Below are 26,856 nucleotides of genomic sequence, written 5' to 3' on the forward strand. Positions count from 1 at the left end.
GCAGGTGGGAACTTAAGAGTGTGAAGGGTACAATTACCCAGGAATTCCTCTGTTCTGGGTTCCTCACAGGAGGGGCCCAGCTCAAGCTGAATAAACCAACTCTGCAGCAGAACCTAGGGTCCAAACTCTTCTTTACAGCTGGGGCTAAGTCTGGATCCATCCACACCTCTGCTCCTTCCAGGGAAGGAGTTTAGAAAGCAAAGGAGTTTAGCCTGAATCCCGCAACTTGGCACAAGGGTCTTCCAGGACCCTCCTTTAACACTTCACAGGTAAGTCACTTTTAATTGTTCATCCACTTGGCAAGTTTTTCCATCTTTCACATTGTGCCCTTGCAATAACATTATCAAGTGAGTAATAGCATTATTTTTGATAGAAATAAGTCTCTTCACCCTAAAAACCTAAAGCATACTAGCCAGACACATGCAAATGATGCAAAGAATTAACACAGAAAATAGTTTATTTTCCACTCCAAGCAATCTCAATAGCAACATTTCAAACTCATCAGAAATGAGCTTTAAAGTAATACCGCAAGACACTCTGTTAAAGCATACATCCAGCCCTCAAAAAGAGCTGGGGACTTCTTCAGATCAGATGTGCTGCCTAAAAAAAAAAAACACTGCTGAAGGTGAAAATCAATTTACATTTAGTATTACCACATTTGTTTTCACAGTTCTGCAAATGAAGTCTCTCTCTCCCAGAGAAATTCCTTCCAATACTGAGAGGCTTTGCCTAAACAAAGATTTGAGGACTCTGTCTCACGACAATATTTTACAGTAAAAGTAGCTGAAGCACTAGTAGGCACCGTCCACCTCTTCTAAAAAACCACGAGAGAAAAGCAGCGCCTTTAGGATATCCAAAGAGAGTGAGGTGAGCTAATAAATGGCACAGGGTTCAGATCAGCAGGGTTCCGCCGGATCACTGCGAAGCTGCTTTTCAAGTGTATCAGGACTCAAGTTCACTTAGGCACAGTGCGAGAAAGCTGCTGATTCCCTGCAGAAGAGATCTTCTTGTACTTGTAGATGAAAGCATCTGTCTTCCCAAGACTAACTCCATAGATGCCATCTGGCACCAGAGATCCAAAACGGGTCTGCCTGAGGCTGAGAAAAGATTCTTCAACACCATTTACCAACGAGGAAGAATTCCCATCAACATTCAGGGCTTTTGCAGTGGCGGTTTCACTTGTGCCATCAGAAATCGCATTAGGAGACTCATCTTCAGCACACTTGGTAATGCCATCCAGGCGCTTACGGAGACCTTGGCTCAGCAGCAATACAAGAGTGCCTCCAACACAAAGTACTCTGGCAATTGAGGAAAAAGAAAGGTTAGGTGTTCAGCCTGCCTGGCACTCATTTGTCTGTGCAGAACCCCACATTGCTGACACTTTAGATGCCAGTTACATTTGATAAAACACCTAAGCACGTTAAAGGTCATGGCTCAACTCAGTAAGCTACATCTCCAAATGGAACTGAAATTCCTTACCTTCAAAACTCTCCCTAAATGGGAGAACTGGGCCCTGTCCTGACTCCCAGACATTTCCAACCTCAGGAGTTCTTTCCATTGAGTTAGCAGGGAAGATGGACCCGGTGTTTTCACTCTTGGCATTCTTCCAAGGATCAAGGGCAGTTATCACCTTCAAACCCCATTTTTGGGTCACGTGAGCCTCCCACCAGTCTGCAAAGAACAGCTTCCCAGGGCACTAATTGCTTCTCAGGTTGGTAAGGCAATTCTGAAGCTGCCCTTCCCCTTTGAAAACTTTAAGTCTGTCCTTTCTGTGTTCCACTGATCCTTAATAGCTTTCAAAATCCGGAAACATAGGAAAACTAACCATTATTTGTAATCCATTTTCCTTTGTACATCAGCACACATTGCACTTGACTTTGAAAGAAGGGGGGAAAAAAAGACTCTCCTGGCTCTGTTCACAGCAGGTGGATCAAACAGTCCTACTGGTGGGGCTCTCATGGTAATGGTCCCTTCCTCACCTCCACCTTCCCAAGCAAATATTTTGCTTAGGTTCATAGAATCATAGAACTATAGAATGGTTAGGGTTGGAAGGGACCTTCAAAGGTCATCTAGTCCAACCCCCCTGCAAGGAGCAGGGACATCCCTGACTAGATCAGGTTGCTCAGAGCCTCATCCAGCCTGGCCTTGAACGTTTCCAGGGATGGGGCATCCACCACCTCTCTGGGCAACCTGTTCCAGTGTTCTATAACCCTCACTGTAAAAATTTTTCCTAATATCCAATCTAAATCTACCCCTCTCTATTTTAAAACCATTACCCCTCGTCCTATCACAACAGGCCCTACTGAACAGCCTCTCCCCATCTTTCTTATAGGTCCCCTTGAAGTACTGGAAGACCGCTATCAGGTCTCCCCAGAGCCTCCTCTTCTCCAGGCTGAACAGCCCCAACTCTCTCAGCCTGTCCTCATAGGAGAGATGCTCCAGACCTTTTATCATCTTTGTGGCCTTCCTCTGGACCTTCTCCAACAGGTCCATGTCCTTCTTATGTTGGGGGCTTCAGAACTGGATGCAGTACTCCAGGTGGGGTCTCACAGGGCAGAGTAGAGGGGCAGAATCACCTCCCTCAAACTGCCGGCCACGCTCCTCTTGATGAAGCCCAGGATGCGGTTGGCCTTCTGGGCCGCAAGGGCGCATTGCCTGCTCATGTTGAGCTTCTCATCCACCAGCACTCCCAAGCCCTTCTCCTCAGGGCTGCTCTCAATCCATTCTCCGCCCAGCCTGTATTTGTGCCTGGGATTGCCACAACCCAGGTGCAGGACCTTGCACTTGGCCTGGTTGAACTTCATGAGGTTTGCATGGGCCCACCTCTCCAGCTTGTCAAGGTCCCTCTGGATGGCATCCCTCCCCTTCAGTGTGCCAACGGCACCACACAGCTTGGTGTCATCGGCGAACTTGCTGAGGGTGCACTCTATCCCACTGTCCATGTTGCCGACAAAGATGTTGAACAAGGCCGGGCCCAACACGGACCCCTGAGGGACACCACTCGTGACCGGTCTCCACATGGACATTGAGCCGTTAATCACCACTCTCTGAGTGTGGTCATCCAGCCAGTTCCTTATCCACCGAGTGGTCCATCCATCAAACCCATGTATTTCCAGTTTAAAGAGAAGCATGTCGTGTGGGACAGTGTCAAAAGCTTTGCACAAGTCCAGGTAGATGACATCCATTGCTCATCCCTTGTCCACCGATGCTGTCACCCCATCATAGAAGGCCACCAGATTGGTCAGGCACGATCTGCCCTTGGTGAAGCCATGTTGGCTGTTGCAAACCACCTCCTTGCATTCCATGTGCCTTAGCATGGTTTCCAGGAGAATCTGCTCCATGACCTTGCCAGGCACAGAGGTGAGGCTGACCGGCCTGTAGTTACCTGGGTCTTTCTTGCTTCCCTTTTTAAAAATGGGGGTTATGTTCCCCCTCTTCCAGTCATTGGAGACCTCACCAGACCGCCACGATTTCTCAAATAAGATGGCCAATGGCTTGGCAACTTCATCTGCCAGTTCCCTCAGGACCCGCGGATGGATCTCATCAGGTCCCATGGACTTGTGCTCCTTTAGGTTCCTCAGATGATCCCGAACCTGCTCTTCGAGTACAATGGGCAGTTCTTCATCCTCCCAGTCCCTGTTTGCGCCTTCTACAGCTTGGGTGGCGGGACAAGAGCCCTTATCGGTGAAGACTGAGGCAAAAAAGACATTGAGTACCACAGCCTTCTGCATCTCCCGGGTAACAAGGACACTGGTTTCCTTCCGGAGGAGGCCTACATTTTCCTTGGACTTTCTTTTGTCCCCTACACACCTATAGAAGCTTTTCTTCTTGCTTTTTATATCCCTGGCCAGATTCAGTTCCGTCAGGGCTTTAGCCTTCCTCACCCGATCCCTGGCCACTCGCACAGCCTCTTTGTAGTCCTCCCAGGCTGTCTCCGCTTCCACCCTCTATAAGCTTTCCTCTTCACTTTCAGTTGGTCCAGGAGCTCCTTGCTCATCCACACAGGCCTCCTGGCCTATTTGCCCGACTTGCTCTTCATCGGGATGCACCTCTGCTGAGCTTGGAGGAAGTGCTCCTTGAATATGGACCAACTTTCCTGGGCCCCTCTTCCCTCCAAGGCCGCCTCCCATGGCACTTGGCCCATCAGATCCCTGAAGAGGCCGAAGTCTGCCCTCCTGAAGTGCAGGGCAGAGAGCTTGCTGTGTAGTTTCCTCGCTGCCCCATGGATCTTCAACTCCACCGTGTCGTGGTCGCTGTAGCCACGGCTGTCCTTCAGTTCCACATCCCCCACCAGTCCCTCCCTGTTGGTGAGCACGAGGTCGAGCATGGCACCCTTCCTTGTCGGCTCCTCTATCACCTGCAGGAGGAAGTTGTCATCCACGCGTTCCAGGAACCTCCTGGACTGCCTGTGCCCTGCCGTGTTGTCTCTCCAACAGATGTCAGGGTGGTTGAAGTCCCCCATGAGGACTAGGGCCTGTGACCGTGAGACTGCTCCTACCTGCCTATAGAGCGCTTCGTCTGCTCTGTCCTGCTGGCCAGGCGGCCTGTAACAGACCCCCACCGTAACGTCCCCTGTCCCTCCCAGTCCTCTAATCTTGACCCATAAGCTCTCTGTCAGCTCCTCCTCCATCCCCAGTCGGAGCTCCAAGCACTTCAGCCGATTGCTGACATAGAGAGCGACACCCCCTCCTCGTCTCCCTTTCCTGTCCTTTCTAAAAACCCTATACTCCTCCGTGTTGACACTCCAATCATACGAGTCATCCCACTATGTCTCCATGATGCCAACAAGGTCGTAGCCCTGCTCGTGTGCACGCATCTCCAGCTCTTCATGTTTATTTCCCATGCTGCGTGCATTGGTATATAGACACTTCAGCTGGGCCCCAAGCAAAGCCAACTTGCTGGCTGGAGCGAGTCCACTGAACAAAGGGGAGCGACTTCTAGCAGGTTCCTACAGAAGCTACCACGTTAGGCCCCCCCCTCACTAAACATAACCAGAACACCTGGCCATGCTTTACGTTTATCTAGGTCATCCTCTCCTCTTTCTCCTTTCTGCTTTGTAAAGACCATTTGTGAGTGTGGCTCACAAATATTTCACCATCGTGCCTTGCAAAGAATATTTGTGAGCGTGGCTCACACAACCAGCTCATTCCTTGGCAGCGTGTGCTGCCAACAGCACTTCCACAGCTTGCGCAACACAAGCCACAATACCCTTTAGGAGACAAGTAAAAGACTCAGACTTTCACAACCTGCACAGGATCAGACTACAGAGCTTGAGAGTGTCTGGAATAAAGTAAACCTGAAGCTGACTGAACGCTTAGGATCGCAAACCATCCTAACAGTTACACCAAACCCAAAGCATGTTGAAGGCCACACGTACCTCTCCATTTCCTGGAGAATATCCAGTAGAAGCTGTACATCTTCTGTGACCTTAAACTTCTTCCCAAATGGAATATCCGAAATCACAGCGTCAAAGCTTTCTGAAGGCAACGGCAATGCTGCAGAATAAAGGCAGGTCTTTATATCCAACTATCAGAAAAATAAACAGCAACTATGCCCTCATTCACCATAAAAAACTACCTGCCAGCTCTTCACAGGTTGTGCACCCAGATAAACAGCTCCTTCTGTACTTATCCTCACAAATGGCACTATGAAGCCACCAACCCCACACAGACTGGGAAGAGACAAATGCACGAGAGTGTGGTTTAGCTTGTAGATTCCCTGTTCCTGGCAGTATGTTTGTTTGTGGTGATACGAAAGCAAGACTCTCCTAGCAAGGGACTGCATGGTTCCAAATTAACTGCCTCTTCTCAAGACACAGTATATCTTTACAAGCAAAATGCAAAAGAAGAGCTAAGAGAGCTAAGTCTGCAAACATTTTACTTAGTGCAGATGTTCAGATGCACACATATGAATGGCAAGGAACCACATGTTAAAATTCCTCTCCATCCTCTTTCTCTCCTCCCAAGGGTCTGGTTACAGCCACAATCACTTGGATTCAGTTGCAGCTGGTGTCCTGGAAGTATCTCCCCAGAGCTTCTGCAGCCTGGTTGTCTTGACCACGAGGCTGCACTGCACCCTTGTGGTGATGACGGCCAGCCAAACAACAGGCTGTGCTGGCCAGAGCGTAGCCAGCATGTGAAAGGACAACACTATGGGGTCTCCAGCCCTCAGGATGCTCAAAACTCAACTGGACAAGGCCCTGAGCAACCTGACCCAGCTTTGGGGTTAGCCCTGCTCCAAGCAGATGACAGGACTAAAGACCTACAGTGGTCCCTTCCCACCAAAAGCCTGCCATGCTTCTACGCCAGCCTTTCCAGAACTGGCTGGAGATGTTTTTGGATCATCCTCGAAGCAACACTTGCAGCACAATTTTATAACAATTTTATCTACAAAAGGAAGGACAAGTTACCTACAGTCCTTCTCAAAACATGCAGAAATAACAGCTTCTGACCAGTGACAAAGGCATGAGTTACTGTTCACTATTAGAAAAGCTTGACTTCAAAGTACCTTCCATTATCCTAGAAGCCAAGGCCAATCACAGCTTTGAAGTAAGAAATAAGGCTATACATACTTTTATCAGTAAGAAATAATATTGCAAGGCAAAAAAAAATATGCATACTTCATCACCCATGCACAGGGAAAAGCACCCAGTCTGTCATGAATTTCATATAGGACTCATTTAGACTGAGGCTTTGAGGTCCAGAATAAGGTCATAAAATTAGTACATTCTCCCCAGACTAGTTCATGAACTGAGAGCAAACAGATTCCCTCTTTCAGGAAAGAGGCACCGTCATTTAAAATACTCCTACTGCAAAACATTAACAATTCAACACTAAGCTTAATGAGTCCCCACTATCACTGTTTCGGTACATTTAAATTACAAGCCACATTTTATCTGCACTTGTCCTTGCCGTGTTGCCATAAGATACAAAAAACTCACATGGTAGGTACTCTTTGTGGTACTCACACAAATAAGACAGAAAACTACGACCCAGGTCTGACAATAATTATTTTCATTGTCTTCTGCTGAGTTTATTCTTGCCAAAGTTCAGAGGAGGAGAGAACAAATAATGATCCATTTGCTAACATTACAGAATCACTACTCAGCCTATTTGTCGAGAATTAGCTCTACTACACATCACCTCAAGAGAACCTACATTACCTATGTACCTATGTATAATCCCAGAACCACAAAAAACTTCAGACATGTCTCACTTGTAAAGCCTACAAGCATACCTTTCACAGAAGCTTTAAGTAACTCAATCTTATCCACCAGGCCTGCAGTCCTAATATTCACATCTGCACCCTCTAACTGTGAATCACTTATATCAGCACCCCAGTAACAGGCTTCCTGTTCAGAAAAAAAGAGAAAAGTCATCCAGTTCACAAACAAGTGTATTGATTTTATAAACCTTTCTCAGAACTGCCTTGTTGCACAGCTCTTCCACCACAAAAACCTGTCTGGGAGACCTACAGCCACTACACAGAGCAATGCAGAGACCCAGCAGACAGAAGAAGGGGGAAAGTCTGTGCTCTCCTCACTCCTTTCATGTTTTGGTCTGCTCAAGATATTTGTAATTCACAGAAATATTGAGGCTATGTCCTAAACAGCAAGACCCCAGCTAGCTATAGCCAGCCACGCTGCCTTTAATACTGACAACTGACTGTGCCGTCACACTGACACATCTGATCCCAGGTAGGTTTAAAAGTCTATGGCTGCCTCACGCAAACTCTGTGGTATGAACACAGGGCTGCCAGCACCCACCTGCACAAGTATGTAGGACTTGGTTTCACATTCCTGTGGAGGAATGTTTGTACTAAAACACTTTTAACCAAACTGTCTAGAAATATGAGTTTGGTTCCAGCTTTCCAGTAATGAACTTTGGTCTAACTGTGGTACAGACTTTTCTTGATGCAACTACACGCTGCCTTGCTAAGGCCCTGCCTATTGTGACTGTGATACTTACAGGCCACTCCTTGGCAGCTTCCAGCAGTATCGTTCCTAGCCCACACATGGGATCCAGCACAAAGGCACCCGCCTACAAAAAATAAAGGGGTTATTGCATCCCAACCAAGACAGACTCCTCTCCCAGGACAAAGGTTACTCAGGGATGTGCAGATCACCTACACACTCCCACTGAATCCAGTGTAGGTAACTGTAATCACTGGCTTACCAGGCAACACTTGTTGTGACAGTACTGTAAAAAGCATCGAGAGTTTCACTAAAGACAATGCATCAGTGCAGCTAGCCTTGAGGTGACATTTAGGGGTAAAAATTATGAGTGGACTGCAACGGATACTGGTGCCAAATTCACCTGTGGAAAAGATCACACTTGCTTATGTTTTCTCTTGGGAGAACAACCACAAACAAGGTTTGAAGCCTGGAGAGTGAAGAAATCTTGCCATTTAGACATATATCCATTCAAGCAATAACACCTCTGCTGAGAAGAACCTGGGGTTACAGCAGATATCAGGCTGAAGAGCAGGCAAGAGTGCACTCTGACCACAGATAAGGCAAACCCTGTCCACATACATTAGAGGATGGGGCATTAAAATCAGCACACTTCTTCAAAGCTTCCAGCTCTGCTGAGCAGCAACCTCCCCTTCATTCAGAACTGTACACCTTTGCCATGAACATTCACTTACACTGATTTCAGCCAGAGATGCCATGGCCCACGCAACTGTTGACCGCAGTCCTGCTGTTTGGATATACTCTCTGTTTGCCAACGGAAGCCTGCAGATGGCAAAAAAAAAAAAAAAACAAACCAAACATAATGGTACCAGCACCCAGAGAAATCCATGTAATATGAAAGAACAAATGAACTGGACAGACCTGCAGCCAGACAGACAACACAGTCTGCTTTTACCCATAACTCACTGCAAAGTCTGGCCTAGGAGCTCAGATAAGCTCCAAACAGGTCACAAGACTAATACGACAGTCCGGTCATTATTGACCCAGAAGATAAATATGCACAGGGGACAGCAAAACTATTTAGAAATGATGCCTGTTTGATACTGCCAAGACAAATTTGGTGAGCAGAACGCCTACCTGAAAAGTGGAATCCCTACCACAGAGTGAATGTCATTAAGATGTACAAAAATCTGAAAGAGGAAAAAAAATAGCATTAGAACCCCTCAACCTCAACCTGACACAACAATAGCTTTAACTCATTTAAACCAGACAGAGAGATGTTTCTACGAACTTCTGATCCTAGTTTTCAAGAGCAAAAATGCACGCTTTAGACAATTACGATTAATGGGAAGAAATCCCTCTTTAAAGGGGATTTCATATTTAAGCAAGCAGGGAGGGGATTTTGTCAGCCAGGAACCCATCCGCAAGCACTTGTGTAAGGGAGCCGATTTTTGTAATACTGAATGGGTATTTTTAATTATAAAACCATTTACTCTAAGCAGAAGATTATTCACAGTATACTGGCTACTAGTGCTCAGCTATTCACACACGCACTCTTCTTAAAAAACAAACAAAAAAAAACCAAACCAGCACCAAAAACAAGTGCCACTAAGCAGTATTTCAGATGGAAGGCAGATGTAATCCTTTCAGAAGCATAGGCAGCTCAAAGAAATTGCCCTCCTGTCCCACAGAGAGCATCCCAGAAGACGACTGAGCTCCCCAACACCTCTTGCATGACTGCAATCCCTCCCCAGGAAGCTCAAAGATAAACACAATGCTGTTGAAAAATCACAGCCCTCAGCACTTGAATGGTTTCACAGCAAAAATCTGGACAAGAGCAAGAGCCCCACTTGAGGCTCAGCAAAGCCATATCTGATGCACAGCCTGGGATAATCTCAGCCAGTAGATCAACTCAGAGGTTTCACAGAAGGCCTCAGACCTCCCAGCACCACTGCTGAGAGCAGCTTCCACATGCCAAGCACAGGGATGGAGAGACAACCTGTCAAAAGTGAGTCCTTTCCAAGGTCTCCAGACAGCCTGCACCACGGAGGGTGCCTTAAGCAAGCTGCTTGTCAAGGACAGGGCCCAGGAGGAGGCTCTCCCATACACGACATTCTCCAGTTGATTTCCTCGAGAACACCACCTTGCTGCTCCCTCTCTTCCCCTACAGAGGCTAAACTGGCTGCCCAGTGGCTCAGGCGATCTCCATTTTGCACAGAGTCCAGCTGTGTGTAAGCATGCTGGATCCTGAGACATCTCCTGGATGCATCCTTCCCCTGACGTACAGGCCCATGCTGGCTGTTCTGGTAGTGCAGCACTCTGGAAGGCATGCACACAGCGGCTACTGAAAAGCTTTGCTTCGCGCTACCAGACGATTTTCAGTTAAATTCAGTAGCAGAAAGACAAACAGGGAGAAGTCACGGTCCTGCATGCAAAGACAAAAGATATGGGGGACAATTCTGGAAGCAGGAACAGGCCACTTGGCAGACAAGCACCACTACCTCTAGATCGGGGTCCCGCAAATCAGCCCGCCACCCACACTGCTTCATGAGCGCTACGCCAACGGCTCTTCCGATCTCCTGCAAGGGGAAAGAACAGTCCCAGGTGGTAAAAAGAACAGAATTAAGAAAACTACACATCGCAGCCTTGACCACACAATCCTTATGAATACCTCAGAAAGAAAGAGGGGTACAGCGAACGAGCGAGGCACATAGCAAACACACCACAGGACAAAACGACTGCCACTCAGCCGGAGTACGGGAGGCTGAAGTTCAAGTCCTGCCCAAGGTACAGCAAAAGTTGTCATCATTTCAGAATTATATATCACACACAAAATTAAGAAAAAAATCTTAAATTATTTCTGACGACTGTAAACTAGATTACCTAGGAGAAAACCTGTGAATGCACAACTGCAACTCACAGTTTTAATGCTTTTATAGCATCTAGAAAGCACTGACTGCTTTCAGAGTATGAGAGTTCACACGCACAGCACAACTCTAAGCAAACATTAGCGTTGGCAGGCTCATGCGGCTCACTTTCCCAAGGTAATAGTTTTAGTAGGAAAAACAACCAAAAAAAATCTAGTTAAAACTACTGTTATCTTCAAGTAAGAGAAAACTACATAAATTGCAGCTACACAGGTTTTGGGTTTTTACTTTTTTTATTTTCTTCACAGTAGAAAGATACTATAGATGGGAAGAGCGCTGGATGGAAAGGGCCCCTGGAGGTTCCTACAGCACCACTCTCTCCCAAGGACCAAGATCCCTGTGCAGCCCTGCACCACCCCCCTGGGGAACCAGTTCTCCCCAATACCCAACGAGAGCCCACTCAAGCTGTAAGTTCTGGTTCTGCACCTTCTTTTACACCGTCTGCCACAAATTAAAGGAGTCTGGCTCCACTGGCCTTGCAATGGCCCTTTAAGTAGCTGTAAACTACCATCAGATCACTCCTCAGACTGCACAAACACAGCTACCTCAACCTCTTACCTTTACTTAGCCTCAATAAAAGACATTTGATTTGAAAAATATTCAGGGTAACAGTGCCCAGAAATTAAAAACAGCCCTTGTATTTCTACTTGTTTAAGGTGAATGCAGGTTCAGGGCTTTTTTGAGAAAACACAAAAAAAGGGTCCATCAGCTTAATATTCTAAAACATACAACACACAACTGAAATGACAAATAAACTACACATCTGCCTTCACCCTTGCTAAATTCTTTTCAAACACAGACACTTTAGCATACCTGTGAACGAACTATTTTGGCAATTGCTCCACTACAACGACAAGAAACTCTGAAACTGAAGCCAAGCTGCTCATTCGCAATAGGCTCCTCTCCACTGCTTTCGGAAGGGTCTGCTAAAGAAGTCTTGTTTTCAGTCCGGCAGTCCTGATCGCTCTTTCTCTCTGGTAACACACACCTCTTGCCAGCTTCTGCCTGACATTCCTCAAACACATTCTCTCTCACTTCCATGTTCTGCCTTTTAGTTTCAATATTTGTCTCTTCCTCCAATTTCCTCTTGAGAGGTGAGGCATTTTCTTGAGAGACATCAATTGGTTTCCCCTCATGCCCATGAAGCTTTCTCCAGATAGCAATAACATCCAGCCAATACTTTGGTTCCTCAAGGACAAGGCTTTTAATCCCATGCAGCATTTTCCCTGGAAGAAAAAGTAGTTTCAGGTTAACCAGCTCAGTCTCACTATGTGATTCTCCTAAAGACTGACCACAGCTGTTCACAGAGACTGGGTTCAGACTTCATCCGTGTGGGAATCCAGGACCCACAGCAGCAATCACAGGCCCAGCTGCGCTGTCAACACCCACCTACCCCACGAGCAAAGACCCAGGCATCCCTCTGATGACAGCCTCTGCAGAACCAAAATTCAGTCGTGCAGGGGTTGAATTCTCTACAAGACTTCAGCAGCTCTAGAAAAACAGACCACCTCAGAGAGTCATTCCCAGGGACAGAGGACCAGCCCACCACACTATCCTCCCCAGAAAGCAGTTGGTCCAGGATTAGAGGTGTGGGACACTTTCCAGGACTGAAAGACAGATATAAACACAAATCACTTTGATTCGGCTCAGAATAAAAGCCACACATTTACAAAGGAAAAATCTCCTTGCTATTCATCAGCCTGTCTTCAATCCTATAAAGTCTCTGACACATATCTAAACTGACACCCATGCATAGTCCTCCTGATCAAACTATGACAAGAGAGGCATGAGGAATATAGAGAACAATTCACTTAAAAACCTTGAAACAGATCAATGGGGGGAAGAAAAAAAAAAAAAAAGAAAAAGAAAAAGTATTTCTACTTGTCATTTAGAATCACAGTTAAATTTGATACTTAAAGGTGAAGGCCATCTGTGATCTCCCAAATAAAATCCCACCAGCAAGAAGAGATCAATTTGTCTGCTTCAAATTCTTATTCCAACACTGACAGAGAATGTGACCCTGAGCAGCTGAGATTTACAAGAAATCTGTGCACTGAACAGTCCAGTGGCACAGGATATACGTCTGGATCCACTCTGAATAAAGGAAAATGGCTCGTGGTTAAGACACACACACAAGGGGTCCACCAGAACTGGACTGTCGTGGTTTTGTTTAGTGAGGGGGGGCCTAAGGTGGTAGTTTCTGTAGGAAACTGCTAGAAGTCGCTCCCCTTTGTTCAGTGGACTCAGCCGGGCCTAGGGCGGACCTGCTGCTGGCCAGGGCCAAGCCGATTGGTAGCAGAACGTTCCGTGATAACGCCTCTGCGATAACATATTTAAGAAGGGGAAAACAGAAAAAAAAAGGGAGAAGAGAAGATGTGAAGAAGCTGAGCGGGGGCAGAGGCGCAGAGGGGGAGGCGCAAGCCTCATGGGCCTTGCAGGCCTCACCCTCTGGCCTCTCGCCAGGCAGCTGACTGGGCCCGACTCGGTCCGGCCCGGCTGCAAGAAGTGGAAAGGAGATGAGAAGTGAATAAGATGTAAAAAGATCCTGAGAGACATCTGCCAGCCTGCTGTGAGGAACGGCTGCAGACGCCAAGGTCAGTTCAGAAGGAGGAGTAATGCAGCTCCTGGCCAAGATTCCCCTGCAGCCTGTGGTGACGACCATAGTGGAGCAGGTTGTCCCCCTGCAGCCCATGGAGGTCCACGGAGGAGCAGAGATCCACTTGGAGCCCATGAAGGACCCCGTACCGGGGGAGGTGGATGCCTGAAGGAGGCTGTGGCCCGTGGAGGGCCCGCTGGGACAGCCGTTCTGGAGAGACTGAACTCCGTGGAAGAGATGACCCACGCCGGAGCAGTTCCACGAAGGACTGTGGCGTAGGGGTGGGACCCCACAACGGAGCAGGGGAGGAATGTGAGGAGTTCTTCCCCCAACCATGAAGCAGCGGCATGAAACAACGTATGGACTGACTGCAATCCCCATTCCCTCTTCCCCCCTGTGCCGCTCAGGAGGGGAAGGCAGTAGAGATAATGTTAAGTTTGGGAAGAGGGAGGGGTGGGGGGAGGTTATCTTGTTCTCTGTCTCATTATCCTGCTATTTGTAGTAATAAATGAATAGTTTTCCCCAAGTCGAGTCTGTTTTGCCCGTGACGGTAACTTTAAGGATTTCTCCCTGTCCTTATCTCAAACCTTGAGCCGTTTTTCCTTATATTTTCTCTCCCTGTTCTCTCGGAGGGTGGGGGGAGTGAGAGAGAGACTGCGTAGTCTGGTCCTGATCTGGGCTGAACTACGACATGGACTTAGGTTTTTTTTTGGGTTTTTTTTTTTGGTGGGTGTGGTGCTCTTACACATACACATAGAGGTACAGTGCCAGCAGAACACAAGCTGATAAGATACTAATTTCAAACAATTTTAAAGCCATTTTCAGTACAAAAAAAAAAATAATTGAAAACATGGTGGGTGAAAGATACTTCAAAATTGGTTACTGTCAATCAGAACTACAACTGCTAGTAAATACACAGAGTAAAGCATACTTCATAAACCAGACCTGAACTGGGGCTTCGCGTTTCTGCGCACCCACCCTGGCAGCAAACCGGCGGGGACGGCCCGCGGGAAGGAGCCGGTGCCGCACCTTTATTTCTAGACACCACGAGCGGGGGCTGTTTCTTCAGCAGCAGGAACAGTCGCTCTGCAGACCTGAGCTTCCTCAGCTCGTCCAGCTCTGCCTCTGTGCTGAAGAAGACCTTGCCCGAGACGCAGTCCACCTCAGGGGAAAAACAGAAACCAGACCAAACTGTTACCAAAATCCGGAGTAAAACTCCTTAACAGCAATGAGAAGTTAAGAAGCAGGCACTTCTTTATTGCAGCACTGGGTGCACGGGGGATCACTCCACCTAGCGTGCGCACCTGTTCGATCAACAGCGCAGGTTAAATACACATTAATTATACATATTCACTAAATTTCTGAGAAATATTATACATAAACATCAACTTCCCAAGAAATCATTATATTATTCCCCACCCACTTGTGCACGCTCAGTCTTTTGAGTCGAGGGTCTTTTGGTGGTCTTGGTGGTCATCAGAATGCCCCCTCCTCGAATTCGCTGGTCGAACTCAGAATCACAGAATTATCAAGATTGGAAAAGACCTAAAAGATCATCCAGTCCAACCATCACCAATACTTCTCAGCTAAATCATATCCCTCAACACAACATCCAAACGTTTCTTCAACACCCCCATGGTCGGTGACTCCACCACCTTCCTGGGCAGTGCATTCCAGTGCCTGATTACCCTTTCCGAGAAGTAATATTTCCTAATGTCCAGCCTGAATCTCCCCTGGCGCAGCTTGAAACCATTGCCTCTAGTTCTATCACTGTCTACATGAGAGAAAAGGCCGACCCCTAGCTCACTACAACCTCCCTTCAGGAAGTTATAGAGAGCTATAAGGTCTTCCCTAAGCCTCCTCTTCTCCAGACTGAACAATCCCAGCTCCCTCAGCCGCTCCTCATAAGGCCTGTGCTCCAGACCCCTCACCAGCTTCGTAGCCCTCCTCTGAACGCGTTCCAGGGCCTCAATGTCTTTCTTGCAGTGAGGGGCCCAAAACTGAACACAGTACTCGAGGTGCGGCCTCACCAGTGCCGAGTACAGGGGGACAATTACCTCCCTGTTCCTGCTAGTAACACTGTTTTTGATGCAAGCCAGGATGCCGTTGGCCTTCTTGGCCACCCGGGCACACTGTCGGCTCATGCTCAGCTGAGCATCCATCAGTACCCCCAGGTCTGTTTCCTCCACACAGTCCTCCGCCCCAAGCCTATAGCGCTGCCTGGGGTTGTTGTGGCCGAAGTGCAGGACTCGGCATTTGGTCTTGTTGAACCTCATCCCATTGGCTTCAGCCCAGCTCTCCAGCCTGTCCAGATCCCTCTGGAGGGCCTCGCTACCCCCAGGCAGATCCACACTCCCAGCAAATTTGGTGTCATCTGCGAACTTACTGAGGGTGCACTCAATGCCCTCATCCAGATCATCAATAAAGATATTGAAGAGGACAGGCCCCAGCACCGACCCCTGGGGAACACCACTTGTGACCGGTAGCCAGCTGGATTTAACTCCATTCACCACCACTCTCTGAGCCCGGCCCTCCAGCCAGCTCCTTACCCAGCCAAGAGTGTACCCATCCAAGCCATGGGCTGCCAGCTTCTGCAGGAGAATACCGTGGGAGACAGTGTCAAAGGCTTTGCTGAAGTCTAGGTAGACCACATCAACAGCCTTTCCCTCATCCAGCAGATGGGTCACTTGATCATAAAAGCAGATCAGGTTGGTCAAACAGGACCTGCCCTTCATGAACCCATGCTGGCTAGGCCTGATCCCCCGGCCATCCCGCACATGCCACATGATCTCCCTCAAGACTATCTGTTCCATAACCTTCCCTGTAACCGAGGTCAGGCTAACAGGCCTGTAGTTCCCCGGATCCTCCTTACAACCTTTCTTGTAAATGGGAGTCACGTTGGCAATCCTCCAGTCTTCCGGGACCTCACCAGTCAACAAGGAGCGCTGATAGATGATGGAAAGTGGCTCGGCTATCACCTCCGCCAGTTCCCTCAGCACTCTTGGGTGGATCTCATCCGGCCCCATGGACTTGTGGCAGTCCAGTTGGAGTAGTAAGTCTCTGACCATTTCTTCCAGAATCACAGGGGGGTTAGCGTGCTCCCCAGCCGAGACTACCAGGTCAGAGAGAGGAGTACCCTGAGGATAACTGGTCTGACCTTTAAAGACAGACGTAAAGAAGGCATTCAGAACCTCCGCCTTTTCCTTATCCTCAGTGGTCACATTCTCAGCCTCATCCAGCAAAGAGTGGATATTCTCCTTTGTCCTCCTCTTACTGTTAATGTATTTATAAAAGAGTTTCTTATTCCTTTTCACCCCAGTGGCCAGGTTAAATTCAAGCTGGGCTTTTGCCTTTCTGATTTCACCTCTACACATCCTAACGACTTCCTTGTATTCATTCTCAGTTGCCCGTCCCTCCTTCCACAGGCGGTAGATTCTTTTTTTCTCCCGGAGCCTCAAGAATAGCTCCCTATTCATCCACGCCGGTCTTCTTCCCCGCCGGCTCATTTTGCGGCTCAGGGGGACCGCCTGCTCCTGCGCCCTTAAGATTCCCTTCTTGAAGAGCAACCAGCTCTCTTGGACCCCTTTGTTCGCTAAGACTGAATGCCAGGGGACTCCCCCTACTAGTCTCTTGAACAATTCAAAGTCCGCCCTCCGGAAGTCCAAGGTAGCAGTTTTACTATTCCCCCTCCAAGCTCCACCATGAATTGAGAAATTTATCATTTCATGGTCACTCTGTCCAAGGCAGCCCCCAACCTCCACATCTCCCACCAGACCTTCCCTATTTGCGAACAGCAGGTCTAGCGGGGCAGTTCCTCTCGTGGGCTCTCTGACCAACTGCATTAGGAAGGCATCCTCTATGCACTCCAAAAACCTCCTAGACTGCTTCTTCTGTGCTGTGCTGTACTCCCAGCATATGTCAGGGAAGTTGAAGTCCCCCATGAGGACAAGGGCTGACAACCGTGCAGCTCGTGCCAGCTGCTTGTAGAATACCTCATCTGTCTCTTCATCCTGGTTTGGCGGTCTATAACAGACGCCCACCAGGATGTCTGCCTTGTCAGCCCTTCCTCTGATCTTTACCCATAGGGATTCAATGTTATCATCCCCAGTCACAATCTCAGTAGCAGAAAAGGATTCCCTAACGTAGAGAGCCACACCACCACCCCTCCTTCCTTGCCTGTCCCTCCTGAAGAGTTTGTAGCCATCCATTGCAGCGCTCCAGTCATGGGAGCAATCCCACCACGTTTCTGTTATGGCAACTAGGTCATAGTTTGCCTGCCGCACTATAGCTTCCAACTCTTCTTGCTTGTTCCCCATGCTGCATGCATTAGTGTAGATGCACCTCAGCTGAGCCCCTCGCTTCTCTCCTAATCCCAATACCACTTCCCCAGGCCGATCTTTAGCAGGCCTGGCTTTATCCCCTTCCCCCTTCCTATCTAGTTTAAAGCTCTCTCTATAAGTCCCGCCAGCTCCTGGGCAAGTATCCGTTTCCCTTTTGGAGACAAGCAATTCCCATCAGCCGACCTCAGGCCAGGTGCCGAGTAGACCGCCCCGTGATCAAAGAATCCAAAATTTTTGCGTTTGCACCAGCCTCTCAGCCATGCATTTATAAGATGGCTTTTTCTGCTTATCTCAGTGTTTGTCCCTGCCACCAAAGGAATACTGGCAAACACTACTTGTATGCCCGCTCCATCAACTAACTTCACCAGCCTCCTAAAATCATGTTCTATAATCCTCAGGCTTCTATCAGCAATCCCATCGCTGCCAGCCTGAACTATCAATAAAGGGTAATAATCAGAGGGGCGGATAAGGCTGGGGAGTTTTCTAGAAATATCCCTGACCCAGGCCGCAGGAAGGCAACACACCTCCCTATGGGTAGGGTCAGGCCGACATATTGGACCCTCTGTTCCTCTCAGAAGAGAGTCGCCCACAACTATCACCCTCCTTTCTTTCTTGGAGGAGGCAGTCTTCAAACGTGGAGCCGTCCGCCTCACCTTGGGCAAGCTTGGCGGCAGCGCTCCCATGTCATCATCACTCACCTCTCCCTGTGGTTTCAGGGCTTCATACCTGTTACAGAGAGGGACCAGGGGAACCGAGGTAGGTCGGGATGGGGGTTGCCTGCGACGCCGGACTGAGACCTGCTGCCATTCCTCCTCTCAAGCTGTCTCTCCCTGCTTGACTATGGTGAGAGAGAGGGGCCATTACTCCCAATACTCCCTCAGTCTGGGAAGTGCAATCTCTGCACCTTTCTCGCAGAGAGTCACTCCACCAGTCAATCTCCCGCTCGCATTCTCTGATGGTCCGCAGTCTATCTACCTCCTCCCTAAGCTCCACCACAAGGCTGAGCAGCTCGTCTAGCTGCTCACACCGCACGCAAGTCACATCCTTCCCATCCTCCCCTGACAGCAGCAGTCTGAAGCACTCCCGGCAGCCAGAAACCTGAACTGCCACATTATGGAGCAGACCCTCTGTCTGGGTTGCCACAGTCTTCGCGTGGGAAGCCCGTTTCCTGGTGAGGACCATGTTTGAAGTGTTGGTGTCAGGGCCTGTCAACCGGAGAGCAAGTTACCTGAGAAAAGACAAGAGCACTCGCCCCTGCTGATACAAGACACAGCCTGCACTCCCACTGCCACCTAATTGAACGGGCAGTGCAGGCAGCCCTCAGATACTGACTACCTCCACCCTAGGTGCTCAGAAAGGCTTTCCACACCTTCTGTGTTGCATTGTGTGGGCGGGTTCCCGCCCTCCCAGGTCTCTCTTTATCCACACAGCAAATGGGTCAAGGTCAATTACCAGAGATAAAGAGCAGGCAGTGTCAGCTCCACCCCTGGTGAGTCAGGAGCCCTCTCACAAGCTGTCAGTCCAGGCACAGCACTGCTGCTGGCTCCAAAAAAAACTCTAAAAAAAGAGCTTTTCTGGTCGCTTTTCTTCACTTCAGTTTCCTTCCTCAGTGCAGTTTTACCTGCTTGAAGCTGGTCTCCTTCTTGAAATCTCCATATATGGTCTTGAAAACAGGTCACGTTGCTCCTTGATTTTCCTGGCTCCAAAGTGATGGCTCAGGGCCTATTTCTGCAGGTGGTGTTTGGGACTTACCATTGTATTAACGATATGCTAGGCAAACTTCTAACAAATGGGTATTATAATATCTCTAAGGTCCCATTCCCTCTAAGAACAAATAGATTTCATATAAAATTTAACCTATGTGACTACAGTTCTACAGTTAACAAGAATCACCTCATATTGATATTTAATTTTCAACGTTTATGTCATGTAACAGAACCGGGAAGCGTTTCGGGCGAGCGCTTCCAGCAGCCCCGCGGCCCCTCACACCCGCTCGCCCCCTGCCAGGGAGGAGGGCAGCGCAGCTCCCAGCTCCCGGGGGGCGGCAGGGGCGGCACCGGACGGTCCTGAGGGGCCGCTTTCCACCCACACCCAGACCCGTGGGGGCCCACGCAGGCGGCGCCACAGCCCACGCCGCGGCCGCCCAGCTTCAGGGTGCCAAGCGAACGAGGCCGCGTTCCCCGCCCAGCCGGACCGGACCGGAGCGGAGCAGAACAAGCAGAGCGCCCTGCGTGGGCACCGGCACCGGCTCCCCCCTCACCTCCGTGGCGCCGAGCCGCGCCCACACCTCCCGCGCCAGGAAGGGCTCCAGCCCGCGGCCCGCCGTGCAAAAGAACCGCCCGCGTCCCGCCGCCATCTTGGCCCGCCCCTCCACTCTCAGCGCGAGCCGGGAGGCCTGGCGGGGCCCCTCCTCGGGGGCGCCTCGCCCGCCCTGAGCCCGCCCTTGCAGCGAGCCGGCGGGGTAGAGCCACAGGTCCCACCGCCTTAGGCCTGGCAAGCGGGGGGGCTGTGGCGCGGAAGCCTGGGTCCAGGCGCCTCGGGAGGAAAAGCTGTAGACCCTCCCGGGAAGAACTGAGAATCCACGAGCGCTCCAGCAGTGGGAAAAGGGAGATTCTGTCTCGCCTAGCACCGCTTGTGATAAACTGTGAACTGTTTGTTCATCAAACCTTGTCAGAACAATGGAAATTTACATAAAGTATGCAAGGTCGGCCACAGGCATCCGGCTATGTAAACACGGCATGCAGGACTGCGAAAGGAGGGGGGGGCTCCTGAAGACGAAGGGTATAAAACCAGTAACTTTCTAACCATATAGTTTGAAGAAGCAATTAGGGGGAGGGGGAAGTCTGTTTTCATGAGGAGTGAGAAACAGTGTCACATTATCTCGAGGGAGTGATTAAGGGAAGCAAGGATTCGAAAATAGGATGGCATCCATCACATAAATCTCCTTGCTCAAGGAAGACAGGTGGTTAACAAGGAAATGAATCGGCTCAGACTGATAAGGACACTGCCAACTTGTAGGATCAGCACATTCCAAGCAAAGGTGAAAAGTACACCATGAAGAAGATCTATGGCCTTCCTCCCAAAAGACCCCCGAAGACCCTCGCCCACAACTCCTGGGAGAATTTGCACAAGCGCGAAGGACTGATAAGGTAATTAACATACGAAGCGAGAGTAGGCGGGTTTAGGTAATGAATATGTATAAGTGTCAACGAAATATTCATTGTTTTACTGTATTAGAATGGGACGGTTTGCTACCTCGGTATGCACCGTTGGCGGAGCAGGAGACTCCCCAGCTGCCCAGCACTGTTTTGCTTACTGGTCGCTTGCTTTAATAAACAAAATTTTTAATTGGCCAATCTCTGTCATTTAATTATACAAAGAGGACAGATAAACTATAACACGCTCATGCACCTCTGGATTCACTAAAGGCCTGGAGCAGTCCCTTGGCTGGAGCAAAGCCATCTGTGCTCCAGAGCACACTGGCCTCCAGCAAGCGCTGCAGAGCCAGAGCTGGCGGGGGACAACCCCACCTGGCCAGAGGTAACAGGTTATGGTAGAAAATTCAGATTTAGAAATCCTCAGGGTCTTGGTTCCTTTCCCTCAGTCCACTGGGGAGAGTTTCCTGCTTTTTCTTTCTCTGTAGATGGACTCTTGGCCACCCCTGCCCCCGCTCAGCTGCTTCACATCTTCTCTTTTTTTTCTGTTTTTCCTTTCTTAAATACATTATTGCAGAGGCGTTATCACGGAACATTCATCTACCAATTGGCTCAGCCTTGGGCAGCAGTGGGTCTCCCCTGGGCCTGACCAAGTCCACTGAACAAAGGGGAGTGACTTCTAGCAGTTTCCTGCAGAAGCTGCCACCTTACGCCCCCCCTCACTAAACAAAACCAGAACACCATCCAAAATTTACAGATGGGTGAATTGAAGCACAGCATCAGTCTGAGTTATGGGATTATACAGCACTCCAGCGAAAAGAGTTCTGGTGGAAATGCATAGTAGACTGCTTTTCAAGTGCTCTCACCAATGGTGGGTGTTCCCACAGACAAGGGAGAAGCTTCTGAGAAGCCATTTTTTCCTCTTTTCTCCCTTTCCAAAATATGTGAGATTAAAACTGCAGAAAATTTATTTCAGTTTTATGCAGTCTACTTCCTCTGTGACTGGCATTGCACTTGTTCTCAGGTCTAAATCAGCACTAGATTTGCTTCCATTATATGTTGATCTCCATCTCAGCAACATGATCTTCTTGAAATACTTCATGGTGTTATTTTTTACAGTTACAAAACACATGGTGTTTATCATGCTGTTACTCATAGCAATGCATTCAACTATGTAAAAAGCAGTAAGATAATGCTTCTCTTTCACAAAGATGGTGGGGAAAAAATCACGGACAATTGTGAAACCATAGAAAGGTGCCCAGCAGAGAACATAGGCAGTCAGGATGCACATCAGCACCATAACAGTTTTTCTTCTGCATCGAAGTCTCTTTCTGATCTGTTCCGTCTGAAATCCTGGTACGGTTTTAAACCAAAGCTCCTGAGAGATCCTGGCATAACACAAGGTCATCGTAATCACAGGTGCAACAAATTCAATGGCAAAGACAAAGAGGAAGTATGATTTGTAGTACATCTGCTGGTCAACTGGCCAAATTTGACCGCAAAAAATTTTCTCCTGATTTTTCACTATAAATAACACCGTTTCAGTAGCAAAGTATGCAGATGGGATAGCTACAAGTATGGAGATGATCCAGACCAAAGTAATTAGGAAGGTCGCTGTTTGATAATTCATGCGTGGTTTCAGTGGGTGAACAATGGCCAGATACCTGGAACAGAAAATACATTCAAAATGAAGTCTGAAAACACTATTAAGTCACAACGCACTTCAAAATAGAGGTGGAGTAATGTTGCTCCTGGCCAGAATTCCCCTGCAGCCTGCAGTGATGACCATGGTGAGGCAGGTTGTCCCCCTGCAGCCCATGGACGTCCACGGAGGGGCAGAGATCCACCTACAGCCTGTGGAGGACCCCATGCTGAGGCAGGCAAATGCCAAAAGGAGGCTGTGACCTGTGGAGGGCCCGCGCTGGGGTAGCCTGTTCTGGAGGGACTGCACCCCATGGAAGAGGATCAGATGCTGGAGCAGTTCACGAAGGACTGTGGCCCATGAGAGGGACCTCACGCTGCAGCAGGGAAGAAATGTGAGGAGTTCTTCCCTCGATGAGGAAGCAGCAGTGTAAAGCGATGTGTGATGAACTGACCATAACCCCTATTCCCCCCTGTGCTGCTCAGGAGTGGAAGGAGGTGTTATATGAGCCTGAGCTCGTCTCCTTGCTGACCTTGAGAGCATTAGAGGGTGAGAAGCAGGGTGCAAGGATGCTCGTCAAGCCACCTTGAGGCCGTGGCTGTGGTTGTGGACACAGATACTGGTCCTCAGTCTTTGTGGGTCACGTCAGCAGCTTTGCGAACAAGGCTTGTCTTGCATTTCTGACTCTTTGCTACTCTGGGCACTAGTAGCCATGCTGAACTGCCCACTGATGTACTCCTTTTCTGTGTTTGTTCATGGCTTTCCCAGGAAGGACCTGAGATTGCTTCGCAAGTCTACATCGAGATGTCTGACTGGGCCCTGTGAAGTATGGACTCAAGCAGCTCTGTCTCCTTGCTGGTGCTTGTCTGGAGTACTCCTCAAAGGAGGCTGTGCTGCAGGAGCTGCCCTCCAAAGTGGAGGGGACCTTAAATGCTTCATGGGGTCCAAGAGCAAGGCTGTGGTGTAATATGATAAAAATGATTAATCAACGTAATTTTAGAATAATATTATTTTTGAAAATTAAATAGCAGCATGAGGTGATTCTTGCTAACTATACAACTGTAGTCACATAGGTTAAATTTTATATGAAATCTATTTGTCCTTAGAGGGAACGGGGAGTTTTAGAATTGTTAAGAAAATACAATATTTTGTTTGTTAGAAGTTAGCCTAGCATATCTGGGGTAATTAAGAAAGGTGGTAGAACAAAGGCAGGCCTCGAAAACCAGATGTGAAAACAGGCCCTGAGCCAACACTTTGGAGCCAGAAAATCAAGGAGCGATGAGACCTGTTCTCAAGACCATATATGGAGATTTTAAGGAGGGGTTCAACCAGCAAATTTGAGGACGGGGGGCTCTGACTACCCCCAGGACCACCAGAAGACCCTCGACTCAAAAGACTGAGCATGCACAAGTGGGTGGGGAATATTATAATGCTTTCTAGGAAAACTGATGATTATTAGTATTCTGGCAATTATTAATGATCATGTATGAAATCACTGAATATATTCTGTCCAGATTTCCAGACTGGCATACAGGCTAGGTGGAAGGATCCCCTGTGCATCCGGCGCCGCAATAAAGAATGCCTGCTTCTTAATGCTGCATTGGTGTTAAGGAGTTTGATTCCCGATTTCGGTGACAGTTGGCAGGTGACTCTCTCAGAGTCCCTCCCAGTCTCTGTAAGGGAAGCAGTCACCAGGTGCATGGATGCTGTCACTGTCCTGCACAGATGGGATGCCCCAGCAGTGTGGTGATGAGGACAGAACTAACAGACATGGAGCTGGCCAGTGGCATCAGAAATAGAGTCTGAGCACCAAGACCTCCTAGTCTGCGGCCTCTTGCAATCACTTGACATGCAGAGAACTTTCAAGACCTACGACTGCAGAGAGGAATGACTGGGTCTGCAGGACCTTATGGTTCTTTCAGAGTGTCAACCCTCTGGATACTCTTTTGCATCATAGCAGAAATCGTGAGTGCTGGTTTCCTGCCTTCTTGTGAACTTGGGGACCCACCTGTGGGGCTCTCCCCTCAGTCTAGTGTTGACGCGGAAGAAACGGACACTGCTGACGACCAATATGATCAAGCAAATGCCACTTTATTGTTGATACATCCCGGTTAATATAGCCCTTCTAATTCCGCATCATGCGCAAGCTCTCTACTAATTGGTTAACTATATCATGCACGCGCTCCTAGCTAAAGTATGATTCGTTAAGTCTCTATGTTCACGCGCACGGCTCTCTCCACCTGCACCCTGCTTCACGTTCAGCCCCCAGTCACGTATGCCAGCTGTTTTCCTTCTTCTCAAGGTTGCTTCATTTACTTTCTCACAGGAAGCTTCATTACTTTCTCACAGGCGGCCTCATTATTTTCTCACAGGTGGCTTCAGTATTTTTCTTACAGGCAGCTTCAGTACTTTCTCACAAGCGGCCTTATCGATGTCCTTGAGGCCTGCTACTCAAAAACACAACAATTCCATTCGGTCTGGATTGTTCACTAAGTGCCCCTGGCTCTCCAGGTATCCAACAAATCCCCCTTTTTGTTTTTGAACAATCCAGACCCCAGTCATCATACGTTCCATAACTTTCACAAAGCATTTTAAAGTACACCCCAATATCATTAGTGCCAACAGCAAAGCCACTAATATTACCAGCCCATGTACTATCAAATCTTTTAGCCAACCTGTGGCTCCCAATGATTTTAGCCAGTCCGAAAGTCCATTTTCCACCTGTATTGCATGCATGTTCCGGCGTAACTCTGCCAACTGATAGTGTATTGATTTAGAGTGATCAGAAATATTCATGCAATGCATACCTTCAAAATCTTCACATCCATGTCCATGCGCTAATAACAAAAAATCAACGGCTGCCCGATTCTGCAAAATAGCATGACGCATACTATCCATGTCTTCTAACAATCCCGATAACATGCTAGAGGTTAAATTCATTTGCTTTTGTGCCCAACAAGCTAATCTATTTAAGCTAGCTAAAGCTTTTGCAGATGCCGCCCAAGGAACAAATATAGATAATGCTATACGCTCAGCTGTACCCAATAGGGTTAAATTGCCGTCACAGTTGGGAGCTAATACTTTTAGTGATCTCCTTGCTCGAGTACGATTTCGCAATACTTTCATAGATGGAGCAAACATTATCAATTTTCCAAAATAACACGGTCCTCCTATAGCCCCTTTTGGCACTCCCGACCAGGCCCGATCCCCACAAATTAAGAAGTATCCCGGGGGTATGGCCTTGGCCGTGTCATTCACCCAAAGAGGCATCTTTGGACCTTTGATTTCTGCTCCCACTGCTCCATTACAATAATCTCCTGAGCTGTTTTGATAAGTATACACAGGTTTTCCTTGGGCGTCAGTCATTTTACTAGTTACATCAGTCCATTGGTTCCTGTTCCATGCTGTACTTACCCCCTTTTCTGTAAAAAGGGGACCTCCCAGCATAAAACAAGACCCTGAACCATTTAAGGATCCCATTAGATCTAACTCTTGTGGATCCCAAGGCAAACTGTGATTTAAATGGCTAATCACCAATGCTGCAGCTATTCCAATTTGATTGCTATTCCCATAACAACACACCGGTTTCTGTCTAGGGCGGAGGCTGGCACACTCCATCTTTGCGTGGCATGTTTGATTCACCACAGTCTCATTCAAAACAGTGTGATTATTGACCCATCCTTTCCAGTCATCCGGATTCCAATAGGGAGTACCAATCAGACACGTATGAAAAGGATCAGCAGGAGTAGCCATTGACACACAAAACGATGATTGGTTTGTAATGTTGGCAAATGTCAGCCACATGTTTGGTCTGGGGTCAATACGATGTAAGTCTACAGTCTCACCAACACACCCAGTTACCAGCATCAGGAGGATGATGATGATGCACCCTGCTGTCCCAGGTCTTCCTTCCAAGGTTTCACCCATCGACTTGGGACCCATCGTGGTCCTTCGTCTGTCAAAACACAAACATAACCTCGACCGGTCATTTTCACTTCTGCCGGACCTCTCCATTCCCCAGTTTTTAAATCCCGGTATTGCACCTTCACCGAATCACTTTTCTGCAGTCCAGATTGCAATGACATATGATGAATTACAATTGGAGGAGATTCACGGTCTCCTGTTAATCTCAGATAATTTAGCACATAAAGCGCTTTTGCAAGCCTTTCAGAGGGTGCCGGCTCTCCCCCTTTTTGTTTTTGCAAAAGCGATTTTAAGGTGGCATGTGCACGCTCTACAATGGCTTGGCCTGTAGGGGAGTGAGGAATACCTGTTATTCTGCGA

At 48.4% G+C, this 26,856-nt stretch overlaps 2 protein-coding genes across 6 annotated transcripts; both read right to left on the minus strand.

Annotated features, from left to right (window-relative positions):
* Window positions 1–427: 427 nt before the first annotated feature.
* Window positions 428–20,493, minus strand: THUMPD2 (THUMP domain 2 tRNA and snRNA guanosine methyltransferase). 5 transcript variants are annotated; one of them, XM_086743697.1, is made up of 10 exons: window positions 20,036–20,493; window positions 14,465–14,597; window positions 11,653–12,065; window positions 10,414–10,491; window positions 9,050–9,102; window positions 8,683–8,734; window positions 7,968–8,039; window positions 7,237–7,351; window positions 5,378–5,495; window positions 428–1,298 (listed from the first exon to the last, which is right to left on the minus strand). In XM_086743697.1, the coding sequence occupies exons 1-10, from the start codon at window positions 20,129–20,131 to the stop codon at window positions 956–958; spliced, it is 1,473 nt and encodes a 490-aa protein (XP_086599823.1). In that variant the 5' UTR covers window positions 20,132–20,493; the 3' UTR covers window positions 428–955. The 5 variants fall into 5 exon arrangements, with proteins under 5 accessions (XP_086599823.1, XP_086599822.1, XP_086599824.1 ...); XM_086743696.1 differs by having other exon boundaries at window positions 8,647–8,734; XM_086743698.1 differs by lacking the exon at window positions 20,036–20,493 and adding an exon at window positions 14,859–14,931 and having other exon boundaries at window positions 8,647–8,734.
* Window positions 20,494–21,897: 1,404 nt separating this feature from the next.
* Window positions 21,898–26,514, minus strand: LOC104473481 (prokineticin receptor 2). Its single transcript, XM_086744676.1, has 2 exons — window positions 26,426–26,514; window positions 21,898–22,594 (listed from the first exon to the last, which is right to left on the minus strand). Exons 1-2 carry the CDS (start codon window positions 26,512–26,514, stop codon window positions 21,898–21,900), a joined length of 786 nt encoding a protein of 261 aa, XP_086600802.1.
* Window positions 26,515–26,856: the final 342 nt, after the last annotated feature.

This window comes from Chlamydotis macqueenii, chromosome 3, assembly GCF_036417535.1.
Source record: "Chlamydotis macqueenii isolate bChlMac1 chromosome 3, bChlMac1.mat, whole genome shotgun sequence".
Lineage (NCBI taxonomy): Eukaryota > Metazoa > Chordata > Aves > Otidiformes > Otididae > Chlamydotis > Chlamydotis macqueenii.